This window comes from Ursus arctos, unplaced genomic scaffold (assembly GCF_023065955.2).
Source record: "Ursus arctos isolate Adak ecotype North America unplaced genomic scaffold, UrsArc2.0 scaffold_5, whole genome shotgun sequence".
Classification (NCBI taxonomy): domain Eukaryota; kingdom Metazoa; phylum Chordata; class Mammalia; order Carnivora; family Ursidae; genus Ursus; species Ursus arctos.
In genome coordinates this window covers 13,629,332-13,646,359 of record NW_026623067.1, presented here as the reverse complement: position 1 = coordinate 13,646,359, position 17,028 = coordinate 13,629,332, and the positions used below count along the sequence as shown (strand labels likewise).

Here is a 17,028-nt window from a genome sequence, read left to right as displayed (position 1 = left end):
AAAGTGGTAGCAGTGGGTGGGGGCGTGGGGGGTTCGGGGAGGAGCCTCTGGTTTCCTGAGACCGGACCAGGACACGGGGAGGTCTGGAGAGATAACTGGGACCCATTGAGGGTGCAGGGCCTCGAGGACACTGGGTTGACAAGGCTGCAGTACGCTCGGGTGGACCCTGGGGCTCTGCCAGCACAGCACTGGGCACAGAAGCAGCAAGAATGACCAGGAAGGGGGCGCCTGGGGGGGGCTCAGTCCGTTAAGCATTCGACTCTTGGTTTCGGCTCAGGTCATGATCTCAGGGTCGTGGGACCAAGCCCCGCATCAGGCTGGGCTCTGCTTGTCCCTCTCCTTCTGCTCCCCCCCTGCTGTCCCTCACTCAAATAAATAAAGAATTAAAATCCTAAAAAAAAAGAATGACTGGGAGGAAGTGGCCGGGCTGTCCCCAGCCCGCTGCTCCATCCTTCCCCGGGCTCTGTCTGGCCCTGGTTTCCGCCTGCCTCGCCTGCCTGCTCAGGCCTCTGCGCTTTCACTGGCCACGGGCACACCCCTCCCTCAGGCCCCCTCCACTGAGAAGGGGCGGGGAGAAGCGCCCATCTTCCTTTCCTGGGCCAGCCTCTGAGCCAGCCGCCAGCCTACTGGGGCTGATAAGAGCTCTCTTCACACCAGCCTGGGCCTACACCGCTGCCAGCACCATGAAGGACGAGGTGGCTCTTCTGGCTACTGTCACCCTCCTGGGAGTCCTGCTGCAAGGTGAGCTGGCTCCTGTTTTGGGAGCTGGGTGGGCCCTGGACTCCTGCAGCCTGCTTTCTGCCCTCCAGGCCCTGGGGAGGGGCTGGAGGGCCCCTAGCCCAGACTCCTGGGGCCCCAACTCTCTGGCCCCAGCTGAAGGCTGAGAAGCTAGCCCTGTTCTGGCGGTGGGTCCAGAAGACGGGCAGCCGTGGGCCTGGTGCAGCCCTGCTCCAGCTGATCCCGCCCGCTCCCACTGTCCTCTTTCTGGGGGTTCCAGCAGGACCCAGCTCTGCCTTCAAAGGCATCCTCTCTGTGCTGGGATCCACATGGAGCTGGACAGGGTTGGAACCTGCTCCCCGAGCCCCCAAAGGTGCCTGTGTGGTGGCCTTTTAGACCGGCCCTAGAGGACACATTCCCAGGCTAGGTATCCTTGCCACTTGGGCCATAGTTACCACACCCTGCAGGGGCTAGGACAAGACACAGCCTGGGCAGGGGCCCTGTGGGGGCTGACTTGATCTCCTGCTGCCCGAGCAAGCTTGGCTCTCAGCCCCTCCTTGTGTAGCCACAGGGCCCCCTTCTAGGTCCTACACTGATGGTACACATGCCCTTGGCCCCCACAGGGCACCTGGGAAGGGATATGGCCCCAAGGGCACCAGGGCCACAGGACTTGCTGGAAGGCAGCTGGAGACAGCCAGTACTGGGGCTGAGTGGGTGATGGGGGCCTGACCTGAGGCCAAGAGAAAGGCCCCTGTGCATTTAGATTCTCTGGGGCCAGCCCACCCTCCACACCCACCCATGCTGGCATGGCCCGGGTGGGACTAGAAGAGTCCCAACAGCAACCACCTGGGGGTAGGGGAGGGGTGTCAGATATAGCTCGGGTCCCAAACACCTGACCAGAGAAACTAAGGCAGGAGCGCATACCACAGTTTGGAGGCACAGGCTCGAGTGATCCTGGCCTGATGGGGGGTCAAGAGATCTCCTTGGCCTAGTGGGCCCTGTAGGTGGGGACCAGGAACTGTAAACCACAGGGTGTGTTCCACAGGTATCTGGAAGGATGAAGCCACTTCTGCCCTCAAGCCCTGGTGGTGTGCCCCCCCCCCCCCCCCCCCCCCCCCCCCCCCGCCAAAGTCAAGGTGCATGTCTAAAGATTGGGAGCTGGTCATTTGCTTGCGTTTTACAAGTCAAAGGATTCAGGAGCAAAGTCCTGAGCTTGCAGGTTCCTCCCGAGTACAGGTGTACCTGCGAAGCATATGGGGAGGTGGGGTGGGGGTGGGGGAACAGGGCCTCTTGGCATCCCAGGCCCGCACCCCGCCCTCCCTCTTGAGCATCTTGGATACAGGGCAGGCCCAGAAACAAGGGGTGGGGGCGAAAGATGATCCCCTCGGTTGGACTTTATTTATTTTCCAGGAGGGCTTTAAAGGGCAGTCGTGCCAAGGTCAGCGTGGAGAAAGGAGGAGGAAAGGTGGGAACTGGACGGAGGGTGCGAGCCTCGGGGCAGCCAGACCTGACTCCCGCCCATCCTCGCCCCCAGCCTACTTCTCCCTGCAGGTGATCTCCGCGCGCAGAGCCTTCCGCGTGTCGCCGCCGCTCACCACAGGGCCGCCGGAGTTCGAGCGCGTCTACCGAGCCCAGTAAGACCTGGCGGGAGGGCGCGGGGCAGGAAGGGGGGGAGCCCGGGTATCGGCAGGGGTCCGAGTCCCCCGCCGGCGCCCTTATGCCGCCCCCCTCCCCCCACGCGCAGAGTGAACTGTAGCGAGTACTTCCCGCTGTTCCTCGCCACGCTCTGGGTCGCCGGCATCTTCTTTCACGAAGGTCTGCGCTCGGGAAGGGCGCGCACGCACCGCAGCCCCAGGGTCCCGTGCCGGCCAGCTCACCTTGCCCCTCTCCCAGGTACGGCGGCCCTGTGCGGGTTGGTCTACCTTTTCGCGCGCCTCCGCTACTTTCAGGGCTACGCGCGCTCGGCGCAGCAAAGGTGAGGACCCGGGCGGGGTTCCGGGGAGATCTCGAGGGGCGGGGGAGGAGGGGCTTGTGGGCGGGGTCTTGGCGGCCCGGGCAGGGGGGCGGGTCGGGGCGGAGCGGGGCCTCCGGGCTGGAGGGCGGGGCCGCCGTGGCTCCGCCCCGCCCGCCGCTGAGCCCCGCCCGCAGGTTGACCCCGCTGTACGCGAGCGCGCGCGCGCTCTGGCTGCTCGTGGCGCTGGCGGCGCTCGGCCTGCTCGTCCACTTTCTCCCCGGCGCGCTGCGCGCCGCGCTCCTCGGACGGCTCGGGAAGCTGCTGCCCAGGGCCTGAGATGGAGGACGCCCGGCCGGCGGAACCGGAGAAGAGCCGGAGCTTCCGGGAGGACAGGGGAGGGATGCTCGCCCCATTCCAATCTCCAATTAAAGTGTCGATGACCGGACTCCGGACTCATTCTCTGCGTCGGAGGGGTTCGCGCACCGCGTACTGTGGAGCTCAGGCCTGGGCGGCAGCAGGCGGTTAGGCTTCCCGGGGGTGGGGCTGCGGAAGGACAGGGGTCTTTCCGGCCCTGGAGCCGCACGCTCGGCCCTCGGCCGCCCTTTTCGCCGGGGCTCACCCCACGGCTCCTCCTCCCTGCGTTCAGCGCTTTCCTCGCCTGTCCCCTCCTCAGGCCTGCCGCCTCTTCACGGTCCCCTGGTCGCCCTCTTCCTCGTCCCCTGGCTTTCACAGCTGACACCAGGGCCATTCTCCGGTCAGCACTCGGTGCCTGGAGTCCGGCACGGTGTAGATGTTCAGGGCACCCTGCGGCGGAGCCTGGGGGCGACGACCAGTGCGGTCCATGCCGTTGTGACATGCGCTCTCGGGGGAAACGTCCAGGTGTTGGGGGACCAGACCTGAGCAAGGCCGGCTGGCCGGACTAACGTCCCTGAAATCAGGTGATTTTTTTTTAGCCGCGTTGGCAGAGGAGAGGAGCTTTCCAGGCAGGGCAGCCGCTCCTGCACTGGCCCCGAGGTGGGTGGGAGACCCTAAAACGTATCAGAGACCCGGGGGGACGTGGCCGAAGGTGAGCGGGGCCTTGGGGGCCGTGGACGAGGGCAGGGCTGGGACTCAACGAAGTGGGAGGTCGGGGATGCCTTGGGTTTGAGAGGAGCAGGTAGCTGGGGCGGGACGGTGGGAGCTAGGGGGCGCGCTTGGAGGGGCGGTCCTCGGGAAGCGGAGGCGGCTTCGGGCGCCAGGCCCCGGATTCCGCGCCGCCTCCACCCGCGAGTCACCGACCCGGCGGCCTGGGCCCTCCGGGAAATGCGGCCGAGGTCGTGCGGAGCTGCACGGAGGGCCGAGGTGGCAGCGGGCACGGGTGACACCGCCTGGCGCCTGGCCTCCCGCCACCAGCCGGAGCTCTTGGAACACTCACCCAGGAGGCACGCACTTCATTAACCCTTTATTACAAGTCACGCTCTTATAGAAGTATATGTGGACTTACGTGAAAAAATCAAATGTATCCAAGAATAAAAAACACAGCACATAAAGTAGTATATGCATTCCAGTGTTCGCGCCGGAGACAGCGGGCGCCCAGGAAAAAGCTCTTCTAAAACGGCCTGGCTCAAGCCGGCCAGGATGCGAACGGTTCCGGGCGGCACGGGCCGGCCTCAGGCACAGTGTGGGGGCCGCCTGCCTCCTCCCGCGGCCGGGCGGGCGGGGGGCAGCACCAGCTTCCTGGGGCCTCCGGGCCAGCGGCGATCCCAGGCCTGCGGAGCGGGGCGCCGGGCAGAACCCCTCAGGCTTGGGGCGGCGGCGCCTGGCCCTCCGGGGGCAGCAGCGACGACATCCCAGGTCTCCCAGGGGGCTTCAGGGCCAGCCAAAGTGCACCCTCAGAAGCCCTCCACTTAGTCGGCCTTTTTCAGGAAGATCTGGAAGAGCAGGGCTCGGGGTCAGCTGCGGCCTCGGGGCTCAGCCCTGGTCTGGCTCGTGGAGTGGCTCCCTGACCTGCCCCCTTACCTCGCTCAGAATGACCCACACGGGGGAGTCTGTCTGGATGGAGAGGCGCAGTGCTTCTAGGGGGCCGAAGGCCGGGTCCACCTCGCCCTCTGCCACACCCTTGTAGAAGGAGCCTGAGGGAGGGCAGCGCTGAGCCACTGCCCCCGACCCCCGTTCAGCCCAGCCTCTTCCAGGCCTCCACCTGCCTGCCCCCACTCACCTATCTGGAGGTAGCCGTCAGGGCTCCGAGGGTACCGGAGGGTGGCTGAGCGGCCCTCCTGCAGGGCCTCCTTGTCTGACTGGGGGTTCTGGGGGCAAAATAAAGGGGCTGAAGCCAGTGGCTGTGTGAGGGGCAGGCCTTCAAGCACCCGCGCAGCCCACCACACTCACATCGAAGGGCAGCACCTCCACTGACGTGTTGAAGAGCTTGTCCTCTGGATGTTCGATGTTCCCGCTGCGGAAGAAGAACCTGTGGCCGGACAGGCCTGTGAGCTGCCGCGGGGCTGGGGCACCGCCCGGCCTCTGTCGTCTGGCCGACAAAAGGCCAGGCCTGGCCCAGGAGTGCCGCATCTGGGCCCTGGGGTGCTGAGGGAGGCTGGGGACCACCCGAGGGCAGCCGTTGGGCTGTGCAAGGCAACCGGGGACAAAGGTGATGGGCCAATATCACCGAGCTCCTGTGGGCGCTGCCTTAGTGCGTACCATGATGAACCCCACTCTTCAGATAAGGAAACTGAGGCAGGGTGAGGTTAAGTGATTTGCTGGGGGTCCAAGAGGGGCATGTGGTGAGGCCTATCCCCTGGCGGCCACCCTGCCCCTCCCCCAAGGTGGACCTATGGGTGCTGGCACTGACCGCTCTAGACGCAGCGGCTGGAAGAAGCGGAAGCGGATGAAGTCCCCTGCAGCAGGCGTGAAGGCCCAGAAGAAATCCTCGCGCAAGTAGGCCTTCTCCAGGGTGAAGTGCTGGTATGTCTTGAGGCTCGTGCTCACCTCGGCCGGTGGGTTCACGTGCTCCTTCCTCAGTGCCTGCTTCCCAAAATCCTTGTCCTGCCGCCAAGGAGGGACAGCGGAGCTAGCAAGGGCCCCCTCGAGAGAGGGACTCGCCCTGCCCACCCTCCCCCCCATCCCCCCACCCCTACCCCGCAGCCCGGGGCTCTGCCTGTCCCCAGCCAGGCCTGGGGGTGGCGCAGCCCACCTTCAGTTTCTGGATCTTGCCCGCCAGCGAGGAGTGCGTGCCCACGTGCTGGAAGAGGGATGGCTTGAAGCGGATCCGCAGGTTGGCTTTCTGCCGGTCACAGTGCTTCTGCAGAGGGAGGGGGAAAGCCTGGGGCTCAGCTTGCGTCAGGCGGTGCGGGGACACTGACGCAGTCCATGCTGCAGGCTGCGTGCCCCACCGCTCTCCCTCGCCTTGGTGCTGCCCCTGCTCACCGCATCCTTCTCGGGGTTGCAGACCTTCACCCACAGAATGTGGTCCAGGAGCCAGTCAATGGGCTTGTCCCGGTAGAACATGAGGATGAACTCCACAATCAGGCTCAGGTCCAGCGACTTGAACATCTTCCCTGAGGGTGGGAATGGGGTGCTGGGTGGGCAGCTCTGCCCTGCCCTACTTTCCCTTAATTCCCGTGGAGGGGGTTCACTGAGGAGGCTCCCACAGCAAGCCCTACGGCCAGCTGCAGGCAGGTGCGGGCACAAGGGGACAGACAGACATCCCGAGGCAGAGGGCGGGCGGGAACAGGCCGGCGGGGCTGCAGGAGACACTCCCGGTGGAGCTTGCAAGCATGACCCTGGGTGGTACCAGGGCTGCAGGGACAAGCACAGAGAGGCAGAGGTGGGCTGGACTGAGGGGCCCTGGTCAGGTCCATGGCATGGGGCGGGGCAGGCGGGCGCACCAATGAAGCCCAGCTGGGAGAACTCCAGGATCATCCAGTCCTCCGAGGGCTGCTGCAGCGCAAAGTTCTTCATGGTGCTCAGGTAGTTGGGCTTGGCGACAATGTCATCCTCCAGCTGCACAGCGGGGGGCAGAAAGGGGGCTGGACTCAGGATGGGCACAGGGGCAGGGCGGGGCTCACCGCGCAGGCCCAGCCAGGGTCCAGGGCCGGTGGAGGGCAAAGCAGGGTCTCGGCGCTGACCTGCACGTAGTAGATGCCTTTGGACTGTGCATACATCATGAGGAAGCAGTAATCGAGGTTCTGTTTGGTCCTCCACCTGCGGGGCAGGGGCAGGGGCTCAGGAACGCAGACCCCTCCACCTCCAGTGTGGCTACCACCGAGGCCACTGAGTGTGGGCTGGACCCCCCACCCCAACCGCATGCTGGGGTCCTCCAATGGAGAAATGGAGGCACTGCAAGGAAGTGCCTGGGACTCAGGTGCTGACCGGGTTCTCAGCACAGGTGGGCACGTGGTTGGGGGGGGCACGGGGAAGGAGGCAGTGCTCATACCTGACTCTCTCCTTGGGGTCCCCAAAGGACTCTCGGAGGCGGGAGAAGTCAGGGTAGAAGTGGGGGGAAGGGGAGATGACTTCCAGGAGCCCGGAATGGATCTCCGTGGGGAACCTGGGGGGGGCAGGGAAGGCCAGTGGGTATGCAACCTCCAGGCACAGCAGTTGGGGCAGCGCTGAGCTAGCCAGACCCCGTCCCGTTGCTCAGGCCCACCACGAAGACATCAGCCACCAGCACACCCACCCTACTGAGGCAGTGAGGCTCCAGAGGGGCTGGCCTACCTCTATGCACCCACGGTCTTTCAGCGAAGAGGGGAAGCACCCTTTCCCACATCGGGAAGGCAGGATACTGTCGGGGAGGCGGGCACTTGCCCGCCCAGCACCCTGCAGGGCCCCTCCCCCCACCAGCCTTACCGGTCTGTCAGTACTCACAAGGCTTTGATGTTCTCTGTCACCACCGAGGTGTATTGTGGGTCAGTCTGTGGGGAGACCAAGTGCCCTCCCTAAGCCTGGCTGTCACCCCAAAGGGCCTGGAAGAAGGGGCTGGGGGGAAGAGGGCGGGCCTCAAAAGACCCCATGCACAGACGGAGCGATCGCCCCCCCTCCCCACCCTGAGGGCCGAGTAAGTCCGGGCCTGGGGGCCGCAGGTGCCTCAGAAAAAGCCCTTTGGTGTACCTGGGGCCCTGGGGTGGGGCAGCCTAGGTAACTGGCGTCTCCACCAGGGGGCGCTGAAATGATTTTTTTTTTTTTTTTAACTTAATAAATTTGTGAATGAAACTGACAACTGAACCTCTGATAGTTTTTCCCTCCGGAACGTTGCTCGGTTTTCATTTTCCTTCTTGTTATTTTGTGCCCTGTGTTCTCTGAATGCTCCCACCCGCCCCCCACCCCGCACCCCAGCCCACTCGCCTCGGCGATCAGCACCACGATGACCGAGTCCTCCTTCTCCTGCGGGCTCAGCTCCGAGATGAGCGAGTGCAGCGTGTCTGTCAGGTACGAGTGCACCTCACGCCTCACGCTGGGGATGCCCATCACTACCGACACTGCGGGGGCGCGAAGAATCGATACCGGCACGATGCCGGGGACCACCCCCCGCCCCCGGCCCCTCCCGGGATCCGCCCCTACCTCCGGTGCGGCCCTGGCCCACGCGCACGGCAGGCTGCAGGCTGCTTTCCTTGGCCAGCAGGTGCGGCAGGTGGTGGAAGACGGTGGGCAGGTGCAGCACGTGCTTGTGGGAGACGTTCCACGGCTTCAGTCGTGGATCCTCTGGGTGGGTCGGGAAGGGACGGGTCAGACGAGACGACCTGCCATCAGCCCCGCCTCCCCCGCCGCCGCCGGCGGCTCCAGCGCTCACCAGTTAGGCGGCCCCAGGTGCGATTGCCCTCCCCCTCTCGCAGCGCCTGCCTCTCCGACACTGCCCTCTTGATCTCGTCCAGCACCAGGTTGAGCTCCTTAGAGCGCTTGAGGCTCTCCTGCTCAGCCGCATGCAGCCGGTCACGAAGCGCCAGGAACTCCCGCTGGTACACGTCCACCACGTCGCCTGTGGGTGGTTCGCACGCTGTCACCAGGGGGCAGCCGAGCACTGAGCTACTGCCCCTGAAGTGTGCCAGCACGCACACTTTTGTGCCCATCTGTGCAATGGGCTATCTACATCTGTTCTTGTGCCTGCCTACATGCCAGCTCCGGGTGTGCGTGTGTGTGTCGGGGGCGGGGAGTGTACATAAGGGTCACTCTGAGATCACACTGACCCACGGGGGGGGGGGGAGAATCTTCACTGGGAGGATTGGTACTCTCAGTACTCCCCCCACCCTGTTATCTTCACCTTTGAGGAGACATCTGAGGGAGGGCTGCAGGATCACTTCCAGCCCCAGGTGGGGCAATCCTTAGACTGAATCTTCACCCAGTGGCTCCCAAAGTCCCCCCCCCCCTGCTTCTTTTTGCAGTATCTGCTCCTTCCAGGAGGTGTGATGCCCAGGGTCCCATCCAGGGCACAAGGACCCAGCCCTTCTAGCTCCCTGGCCTGTCCCCCTCCCTCCTCTCAGCCTCTGCCCTTTGCTCCCCACTCGTGTTCACAGAGGAGGTCACAGGCAGCCCAAGGCCCTCTGGGGATAACCCTCCCTGGGCTCTCATGCTGTCCTCCAAGTAGGACTGGGCCCTGGTGCCCATTCTGCACTAAGCACCAACTCTGGATTCTGCTGCAGTTTCAGCCTCCCAGGGCTCTGATGAGCAGATGAAATTGGGGAACTACTCCCGGGTCACTCAGTGAGTCAGCAGCGGCGCGGGAACACAGCTCCGAATGCACGCAGACCTGCTTCTCTGGAGACCTGTACTAGGCATGTGCCACCTTGAAGGGTCTGCATGCCCCCCCTCCCCAGGGAGGACCCACGTCAGAACCTCCAGCCGGGCCCCAGCTGTGGGCTTTAGGGGTGCAGGCTGGTCAGGAGCAGCACCAGGGTGGGGGTTCCTCACAGAAGAAAGGGATCCCCAGGGTGCCAAGCACCTGGCTCCACTGGCCTGGCGGGGACCAGTGAGCAAGAACAAGACAAACAACATCCCCCCTGCGGCTGGCACAGCACGTCCCTCGGGGCTGTGTGCTCCAGAACCGTCCTCATCTCGCTCTATCTGCCGTCCGTACGCCCGCTTCTCCTTGTCTCTGGTCCGTGTGCTTGCGTGTGTGGTCTCTTCTGCCTGGGATCCCCTTTTCTCTTCTGGGTCTAATGAAAACCCATGCAGCCTTCGAGGCCTAGTTTCAAAGTCTAGCGTTCAAGTCTAGGAAACCTTCCAGAACTCCCCTCTCATCCCTAGGCAGCTCTTCTGTTCCTTGATTCCCCTGTGGGGTCCCAGCCCCCAGAATGCCCTGGGATAGTGTTGCCACCCCCACCCAGCTATGTGCATCAAAGGTCATGACCAAGGCAAAGTTCTGTCGTCTCAGAATACCCCTCCCCCCTTAAGCTGCATGTGGCAGAGGTCTAAGAGCTAAATCCCAGGGGAGGAGAAAGGGGTAGCCCAGGGTGGGGGGATGGTGTGGAGGGGGAGGCCGGGGAGGTGAGCCAAGCAGATCCTCCCTAAGGCACTCTATACTCATCTGCTTGGCCCATAGGGACAGCCCTGCAGGGGGAGGGAGTGGAGAGTCGGGTTACAGGATCTGTGAGGCTCTGCGCTGGGTTCAGTGGCCGGGTTACCCTGGAAACCTGACCCCTTGAACAGGAGCCAACCACCCCCATCAAACACTCACCCACCCAGCCCAGAGTGGGGTGGCGCCAGGAGTGTCCCCGCTGGGCCAGCTGCCCCACAGGGAAGGGGGACCAGAGGTGCTGAGGACCCCAGGAGGGAGCTCAGAGCTGCTCTGTGAGGTGGGGGGAGGGGGGAGGCCTCACTCCCTCTGACTGCTGCCCCTCCCTGGCCTTCTCCGTTATGCAGGCTGAGCTCTGTTCAACCTTCACCTGCAGGGGCAGACAAGCCGGGTGGGCAGCGGTAGGCATCTGAGTCACCCTGGCCACTGAGGCCTGGGCACAGCCCGTTCCCTACCCTGGCCTCCCTTCCTAGGGGTCTCCCCCAACCCGGCTCCTGCCCACACCAATCCTTGTGTCGTTTCCCTCAACACCGCAGGCCCGGTCCCTCAGCAGCCCGCCCCTGCTCCTGCCCCCCTGCTCCTGCCCTGCCCGAAAGGTGCCCAGCCGGACCGCTGTCCATGACTTCTCTGGTCCCGGGTCCACTCTGTCTTCGCCTCTCAAAGCCAGAAACTCAAGCTCTGTCCCTGCTTCTCCCTGGGCTGCACCTTATGTGCCAGGGCTCTGCCCAGCCGTCCAGAACGCCTACGACCTTTTCGGGCTGGGGGGCTGGACTGACATGTTGGATGGGCCGGGGAGGCGGCTCAAGGGAGGGGAGGGGCAAAGGCCTGGGAGCTCCTGGCTTCTGGGGGGCCGGAAAGAAATTCCTGGGAGCTAGGGCTGAGGGCACTTCGGCTTCTCCTTCTCTCCATACCTTCGTATTCCAGGGAGGAAGCGTGGAGGGTCGGCCCCGGGTGCAGCTGGCCCCAGGGAAGGACTGCCACACTAGCGGCACCTTTCCCACCTCTCCCCCCATCTGAAGGCAGAGTAGTCAGGACACTTGAGGCCCACGGACCACAGTCATCCCCTGGTTCCCTCTTGATGGAAGAAAGAGATTTAAGAGCCAAGCCAGGCACAGACCACGTGCCATGTACTTAGGGAAGGGGAACCAGGCTCAGCGGGGCACAGGCAGGTGCCAGGCCCAGTGAAGGTGTGGGGTTAACGTGCAGGTGGGGCCGGGGTATAGAGAGGGCCAGCTGTTCCTCTCCTCTCCAGGCCTTGCAAACCACACCTCGCAGGGGTCAAGGAGGGTGTGGGTGATTGTTGAAGTCCGGGCTGCTGGGGTGCTGGGGAGGGCTGAGGCTGGCCTGGGCAGGGTCTGCTGTTCTCCCTGGGGATGGGCCTTCAGCAGGTCCTTGGCTGAGGGCCAGAGTCTGATTGCTAGAGGAGCTGTTGCACAAATCTGGTCAAGGCTGGATATGAAAGTGCGCCCCAAACCGGGATCCAGGGTCCAGCTGGCCCAGGCCTAGGTGTCCTTCCTGGCCCTTGGCCCTGGGCTTCCAGGAAGCCACCTGCTCCTGCTGCGTCCTTCCTCTTTGGCTCCCAGCCCACCTTTCTTACAGCTCCGGGTTCCTCTGCCGTTTCTCTAAGTACTGGCGCCGGCGCCAGCCCTACCCTAAACCCTTCAAAGCAGCTGGAAGCTGGGGTCAGATCTGGCTTCCCCATGAGCAGGTGTCTACATGTACGAAGGAGAAGAAGGTTTGCCTAAGAGCCCAGATTCAGGCTTTTCTTGAGCCTCCAAAGACCTGGCTTTGCTGGGCTCCCTAAAACGGGGATAGCCCTTGACTGGGCAGTGCCCGGTCACCCCCGGTCACCCCCTCATCATGCCTCACAGGCTCTTGGGCTTCTGTGAGGACCCCTGTCACTGAGCCCCACACGTCTTTGGCTGGTGCTCCATCCACTCCCCAGGCCCTTGGAGGCCCAGCCTACTGGATGACCCCCTCCGAGACGGTGGGCCCTAGATGGAGCCTCTACTATCTGGCCTCCCTCTGCTGCTCCTGGAGGTCAGTTCCCTGTGGCCAGCCAGGCTCCCAGAGAAGGGGTGGGGGGCTGCACCTGGGGTCAGGCTGGGGGCACGTGGCTGTTGCAGGAGGCACACAGGAACAGCGGCCTGGCTGAGGACAGGGTGCAAGGGTTCATCAACCCACCCACGAGCAGACAGATGTGCCCCAGCTCATCCGATCTAGCCCCACCCTGGTCTCCATGCCAGCCTGCTTATGTGGCTACTGTCCCAGAGGTCCAACATGCCTTCCTCCTGGGGACACGCCCACCTACAGAGCACTCTGCCCCATGCATGCCATCTTCCAGGTGACACACCCTTACTTCCAGAGAACTCTGCCCCAGCCATGCCCTCCCTGTGCCAAGACCTAGGGATCTCCCTTCAGGGCCCCTGGAGCCCTAAGGCCCCGACCCAAACAGGTTGGTGGACTGCAGTAGGCTGGGCTGGTCAGGCAGGAGACAGGTGGGGGCCGTTGGGGCTTGGAGGGTCAGGAAGGTACCAGATCCTCCCTTAGTGGTTCCTCCTCCAGCTTCATGTAGCATGGGGTTGAGAAAGAGGGAAGCAGAGGGTCAGCTGGCCTCAGCCTGATCCTGCTTAGACCTCCCACAGGAAGGCCAGGAGGCAGGAAGGAAGCAGCTTTTCCCGGAGGCTCCCATGCTGCAGGCTGGGTGGACAAGGCCTGTGAGGGCCTCCTCAGCCCCAGCCATCCCAATCGACACCAGGCCACGCCAGCCGGTGCTGTGGCCTGCCCCTACCCTCTTCCCGAAGTGTGCAGACCAAGCTCAGAGGACCGCGGCGGTAGACTGGCCAGCCTGCCCAAACTTCGGGTGGGGGGTGGAGGTCCGATGAGACCAAAGGAATAAGTTAACGGGTAGCTGGGGGTGGGCTGGGTACTCACGAGGCCGGTGGCGGGCCAGCAGCCACAGGAAGGCTTCCCTAGCACCCAGGTTCCCGCGGAGGAATCCTGGGGCCAGGTGTCATGGAGGAGGGCTGTGGAGGCCTCAGGGAGCAGCCCCCCCAACAGTGGGCTGGGGTGGAGAGGTGGTGCGGGGTGGAGGGTGCTGCCCGCATGTCCGGCTGCCCCCTCACACCTGTCTCAGGAACACCATATCTGCTCCTGCCCAGATGCCTGGAGAAGGGACCTTGGGGGCCACCTGGCCACAACCATCTCTTGACCTTGTGTCTCTGTCCCTCTCTGCAAACTCCAAGGTCCCTAGGTCGCCCGTGGGAGCGACCAGCCCCAGCATCGGCGCAACCGTACTCACGGAGGCCCCCGATGTCCCGAGCGCCGTACCGGGCCGCCGCTGACCGCTCGGCCGCGGCGGCCCAGCCCAGGCCGGAGGCGAATTTCGCTATTCCGGCAGCAAACAAGTGGGGGCGAGGATGGGAGGGGCGTCCTCCCGCGCCGCCCGGGCGGGGAAGGGGCGCCTGCGTCTGCTTCCGGCCGCCTCCCGCGGCCACCGGCCGGACCCTGCTCCGGCCGCCGGCGCCCAGGTGAGCCCAGGTGCGTGGCGCGGCGCGGAGCCCGGCGGGGGAGGGGGCTCACCTTTCTGGCCGCTGAGCGCCGCGTACCAGGAGAGCGAGAGGAAGGCGCACAGGCAGAAGAGCAGCAGCGTCAGGAAGGTGCCATTGCGGAGCCTCATCTCCTCGGGTGCGCGGCGGGCGCCGGCGGGGCCGAAGCCGCATGGCCCGCGGAGCCGGGGCCGGGGCGCGGGGGCCGGGAGGCGGCGGGAGCCCCGGCCCCGGGGCGGGGAGGGGCTGGGGGCCCGGGGCCGGGCGGGGAGGCGGGCGGGCGGCGCCGGGGACCGGGCCGGGCGCCGCGCTGACGGCTGCTCGGGGGCGCGGGCCAGGCGGCGCGGGCGGCCTCGACTGGGCGGCTGGGCCGGCCCGGGCTGGGCTAGGCTAGGCTGGGCGGCGAGAGCCGCGGCCCGGCCTGGATCCGGGGCCGCCGCGGAGTCGGCAGCGCAGGGCGGGGCGGCCCGGATTTAAAGGGGCCGCATCACCCGCTGCCGCCACCAGCACCGCGAGGGGGCGGGGTGGGGTATGGGCTCCCGGGATCCCGCCCGCGCGGCCCGGGACGGTGGCCCCCGCACGAGCTCGGGCGGCCTCGGCTTCGGGCCGCCTCGGGTAGGTCGAGGCCGGGGCCATCGCCAGCGCGGGTCGGCTGCGGTGGAGGTGGCGCTCCGTGGGGCCCCGGATCCCCCGGACCGCCGCCCCCTCGCTTGTTCACTTCTCCATTAGGATCCACCTCCCCTCCCCACCTCAGACCCGGACCCCACGCCCCCTTCAGCCCGGGACCCTCAAGCCGGTGGCAGGGGGCGAGGTGCGGCTGGAGCTGGCGGTGCCTGGAGTTGGGGGGCCGCTGCCTGCACCGACGCCCCCGGGCGCTTCCCCTTCCAGGACCTTTCTCTAGTCGGCGGGATGCAGGCGTGGTGGGGGCCCCGGAGGCGCTCCTGCTCCGCAGAGTACGAACAATGGGCCGTTTTGAGGAGCAAAAGAGCCGCAGGTACGGGGGTGTTGGTCACAGTGACCAGTCCTGAGCGGGGCTGGCTCGGGGGGTGCTGGCGCCGGTGGGCGGGAGGCAGGGGGCAACCGCAGGGGTGAGGCGGGCCGCGGGCAGGCGCCTCTCCCCTCACCGCGGGGCGCTTTCATCTTCCTTCTTTCCCCATCCTCCTGTGGGATTCGTCCAACCGAGGTTCGGGGCAGACATTTGGGGAGCTCCCTTGTCCAGTTCCTAGGAGTCCTGGTTCCCAGCGTTGCCCGCAGGCTCCGCCCCGCGGGAGAGGCTTTGGCCGGGGAGAGGTTTCAGACTGGAAGTCGCTGGGGATTTGTGTTTCTCTTCCAGCCCCGGTCCACACCTGGGGGCAGGATGTGCTCCCGGGAGCCCGGTAGGGTCTGGGCGGGAGCCTCTGCAGAGGCCTTTATGCCGGGAGCAGGTGAGGCAGGGCCCCTGGCTGCGGCGGGACTTCATCCTGGGGCCTGATGAAATGACTGGCCACGGTTTTCCCGCAGACCTGATTTAACACTGACACAGGTACTGCTCTCTCGACTTGTAATGAACTTTATTTATTTTTTAAAAAGATTTATTTTAGAGAGGGGAAGGAAGGGGCAGAGGGAGAGAGAGTTTCAAGCAGACTCCACGCTGAGTGCGGAGCCCGTTGTCGCTGGGCCCCATCCCAGGACCCTGAGATCATGACCTGAGCCCAAACCAAGAGACGGTCACTTGACCGACTGAGCCACCGAGGTGGCCCCCAGTGAACTTTATGAACTGACACCAGCCTTCTTGGAGTCTTCTGAAGGAAACTGTCTTGTTTCCTCCCTGTGTTTTCACAGGGCATCAGCTGTTCGTGGCAAGGGATAATGGTTTTTCATCTGGACTGTGATACAGAGGGCTTTAAAATTTTCTAAATGTGTATTTAAGTTTAAAAGTGAGTTGGTTTAAGGAAATGTATTAAACCAGTAAAAATGAAAGTCATGGCCTGTCTGTGATGAAAGTTTGGGGAACTCATCTGAGTCCCCTCCCACCACCGACACTCTGGCTTTGGGGAGAAGGAACCGGAATTAGGGAGGCCCCAGGGATGGGGGCAGAATCCTGGGGATTGCAGGGCCTCTATCAGGAATGGGACTATCCACCCGCGCCTGGGTGGCTCAGTTGGTTAAGTATCTGCCTTTGGCTCAGGTCATGATCCCCAGGGTCCTGGGATCAAGCTCCACATCGGGCTCCCTGCTTGGCAGGAAGCCTGCTTCTCCCTCTCCCACTCCCCCTACTTGTGTTCCCTCTCTTGGTGTCTCTCTCTGTCAAATAAATAAATAAAATCTTAAAAAAAAAAAAAAAAGGAATGGGACTATCAGGCCACAGTGGGGGAGAAGGGGGGTGATCGACTTTGGGAAGTGTGAGGTCTGGAGTGAAGGGGAATGGGAGAGGGACTAGGGGATGTAGGCTGGAGGGGGCCACACACCCAAACAGATTATGGTTGGGCAGCCACAGGGGTCCGGGCTATGGCGTTTGGGGGGCAATCTTTCCCGACCCCCCAGCCAAGCTGCCTTTCTGTGCCTCCTCCCCACTGCCCCACCAGAATCCCAGGAGGGGGTCCTCTGGGCCACACACCCACTCAGGGCACACACCCACCATTTTGTCAGCACCATGCCTGAACGTCCTGCCGGGATCCCCAAGGAAAGCCGGTGCTGTGACCAGAAGGGGGCTGGAATGGGGTGGTGTTAGCAAGAGAGCAGAAACCTAAGGGGGCCTGCAGAAGTGACATCACCGTGAGGGGAGGCCCACCGTGCCTTAATTCATTTGTTCCTGCATTCATTCGTTCATTCATTCTTCCCACTGTGGTGGGGGAGGGGGGGCTTGGTCCGTCGTCCCAGCTCCTGGAGGACTCTCGCCTGACCCTCTCTGTGGCTTCAGCACCCCCATCTTTCTCCTTTGAAACAGGGGCAGCCCTTGCTGGGCTCCAGTGCAGTTTTCCATTGCTCTCTCTGCCCCAGGGACTGTCCGCAGCCAGACTCCCTCCCAGCCCTTCCAGGCCTGGGGAGCAGCAGCCCCTCACCCAAGGGCCCAGTTTCTGTGCCAGGGACGGCAACTCCAATCCCACCCAGGAGAGAGCAGGGAGCCAAATGGGCACAGAAAAGTCCTGCTTTCTCCCCAGACCGTGCGCCCTTCTTCCTTCTTCCTTCGTCCCTGTTCCCTACAGAGTAAAAATGCCCCCGTGTTGGGATCACCTGCCAGTGCTCAGCCCACTTCCTGGAGATTTTCTGGGATGGCCCTTGGCGATGGCTGGTCCTTCCATCCTTCTCTCCTGGGCTTCTCAACCTGTGGTCCAGGGACCCAGAAT

General features: G+C 64.2%; 2 protein-coding genes across 2 annotated transcripts; one reads left to right on the top strand and one right to left on the bottom strand.

The window, feature by feature from the left end:
• Window positions 1-542: 542 nt before the first annotated feature.
• LTC4S (leukotriene C4 synthase) lies at window positions 543-3,499 on the top strand. Its single transcript, XM_026507717.4, has 5 exons — window positions 543-741; window positions 2,252-2,351; window positions 2,462-2,532; window positions 2,611-2,692; window positions 2,866-3,499. The coding sequence occupies exons 1-5, from the start codon at window positions 684-686 to the stop codon at window positions 3,005-3,007; spliced, it is 453 nt and encodes a 150-aa protein (XP_026363502.1). The 5' UTR covers window positions 543-683; the 3' UTR covers window positions 3,008-3,499.
• Window positions 3,500-4,080: 581 nt separating this feature from the next.
• On the bottom strand, window positions 4,081-13,919 carry MGAT4B (alpha-1,3-mannosyl-glycoprotein 4-beta-N-acetylglucosaminyltransferase B). The gene is made up of 15 exons (XM_026507714.4): window positions 13,737-13,919; window positions 8,436-8,621; window positions 8,207-8,347; window positions 7,991-8,124; window positions 7,514-7,560; window positions 7,083-7,196; window positions 6,775-6,850; window positions 6,535-6,649; window positions 6,074-6,204; window positions 5,841-5,948; window positions 5,499-5,692; window positions 5,039-5,117; window positions 4,869-4,956; window positions 4,670-4,782; window positions 4,081-4,581 (listed from the first exon to the last, which is right to left on the bottom strand). Exons 1-15 carry the CDS (start codon window positions 13,831-13,833, stop codon window positions 4,558-4,560), a joined length of 1,647 nt encoding a protein of 548 aa, XP_026363499.1. The 5' UTR covers window positions 13,834-13,919; the 3' UTR covers window positions 4,081-4,557.
• Between the last annotated feature and the right edge of the window lie 3,109 nt (window positions 13,920-17,028).

Excerpts from the sequence above, each read along its gene's own strand:
- MGAT4B (XM_026507714.4), bottom strand. The coding sequence starts at position 13,833 with ATGAGGCTCCGCAATGGCACCTTCCTGACGCTGCTGCTCTTCTGCCTG. Across the intron at positions 8,125-8,206 it reads GGGCCAGGGCCGCACCGGAG|TGTCGGTAGTGATGGGCATC; the intron begins GTAGGGGCGGAT and ends GCGCCCCCGCAG. Across the intron at positions 4,957-5,038 it reads TGGAGGTGCTGCCCTTCGAT|AACCCCCAGTCAGACAAGGA; the intron begins GTGAGTGTGGTG and ends TTTTGCCCCCAG.
- LTC4S (XM_026507717.4), top strand. The coding sequence starts at position 684 with ATGAAGGACGAGGTGGCTCTTCTGGCTACTGTCACCCTCCTGGGAGTC. Across the intron at positions 742-2,251 it reads CCTGGGAGTCCTGCTGCAAG|CCTACTTCTCCCTGCAGGTG; the intron begins GTGAGCTGGCTC and ends CCTCGCCCCCAG. Across the intron at positions 2,352-2,461 it reads GAGCGCGTCTACCGAGCCCA|AGTGAACTGTAGCGAGTACT; the intron begins GTAAGACCTGGC and ends CCCCACGCGCAG.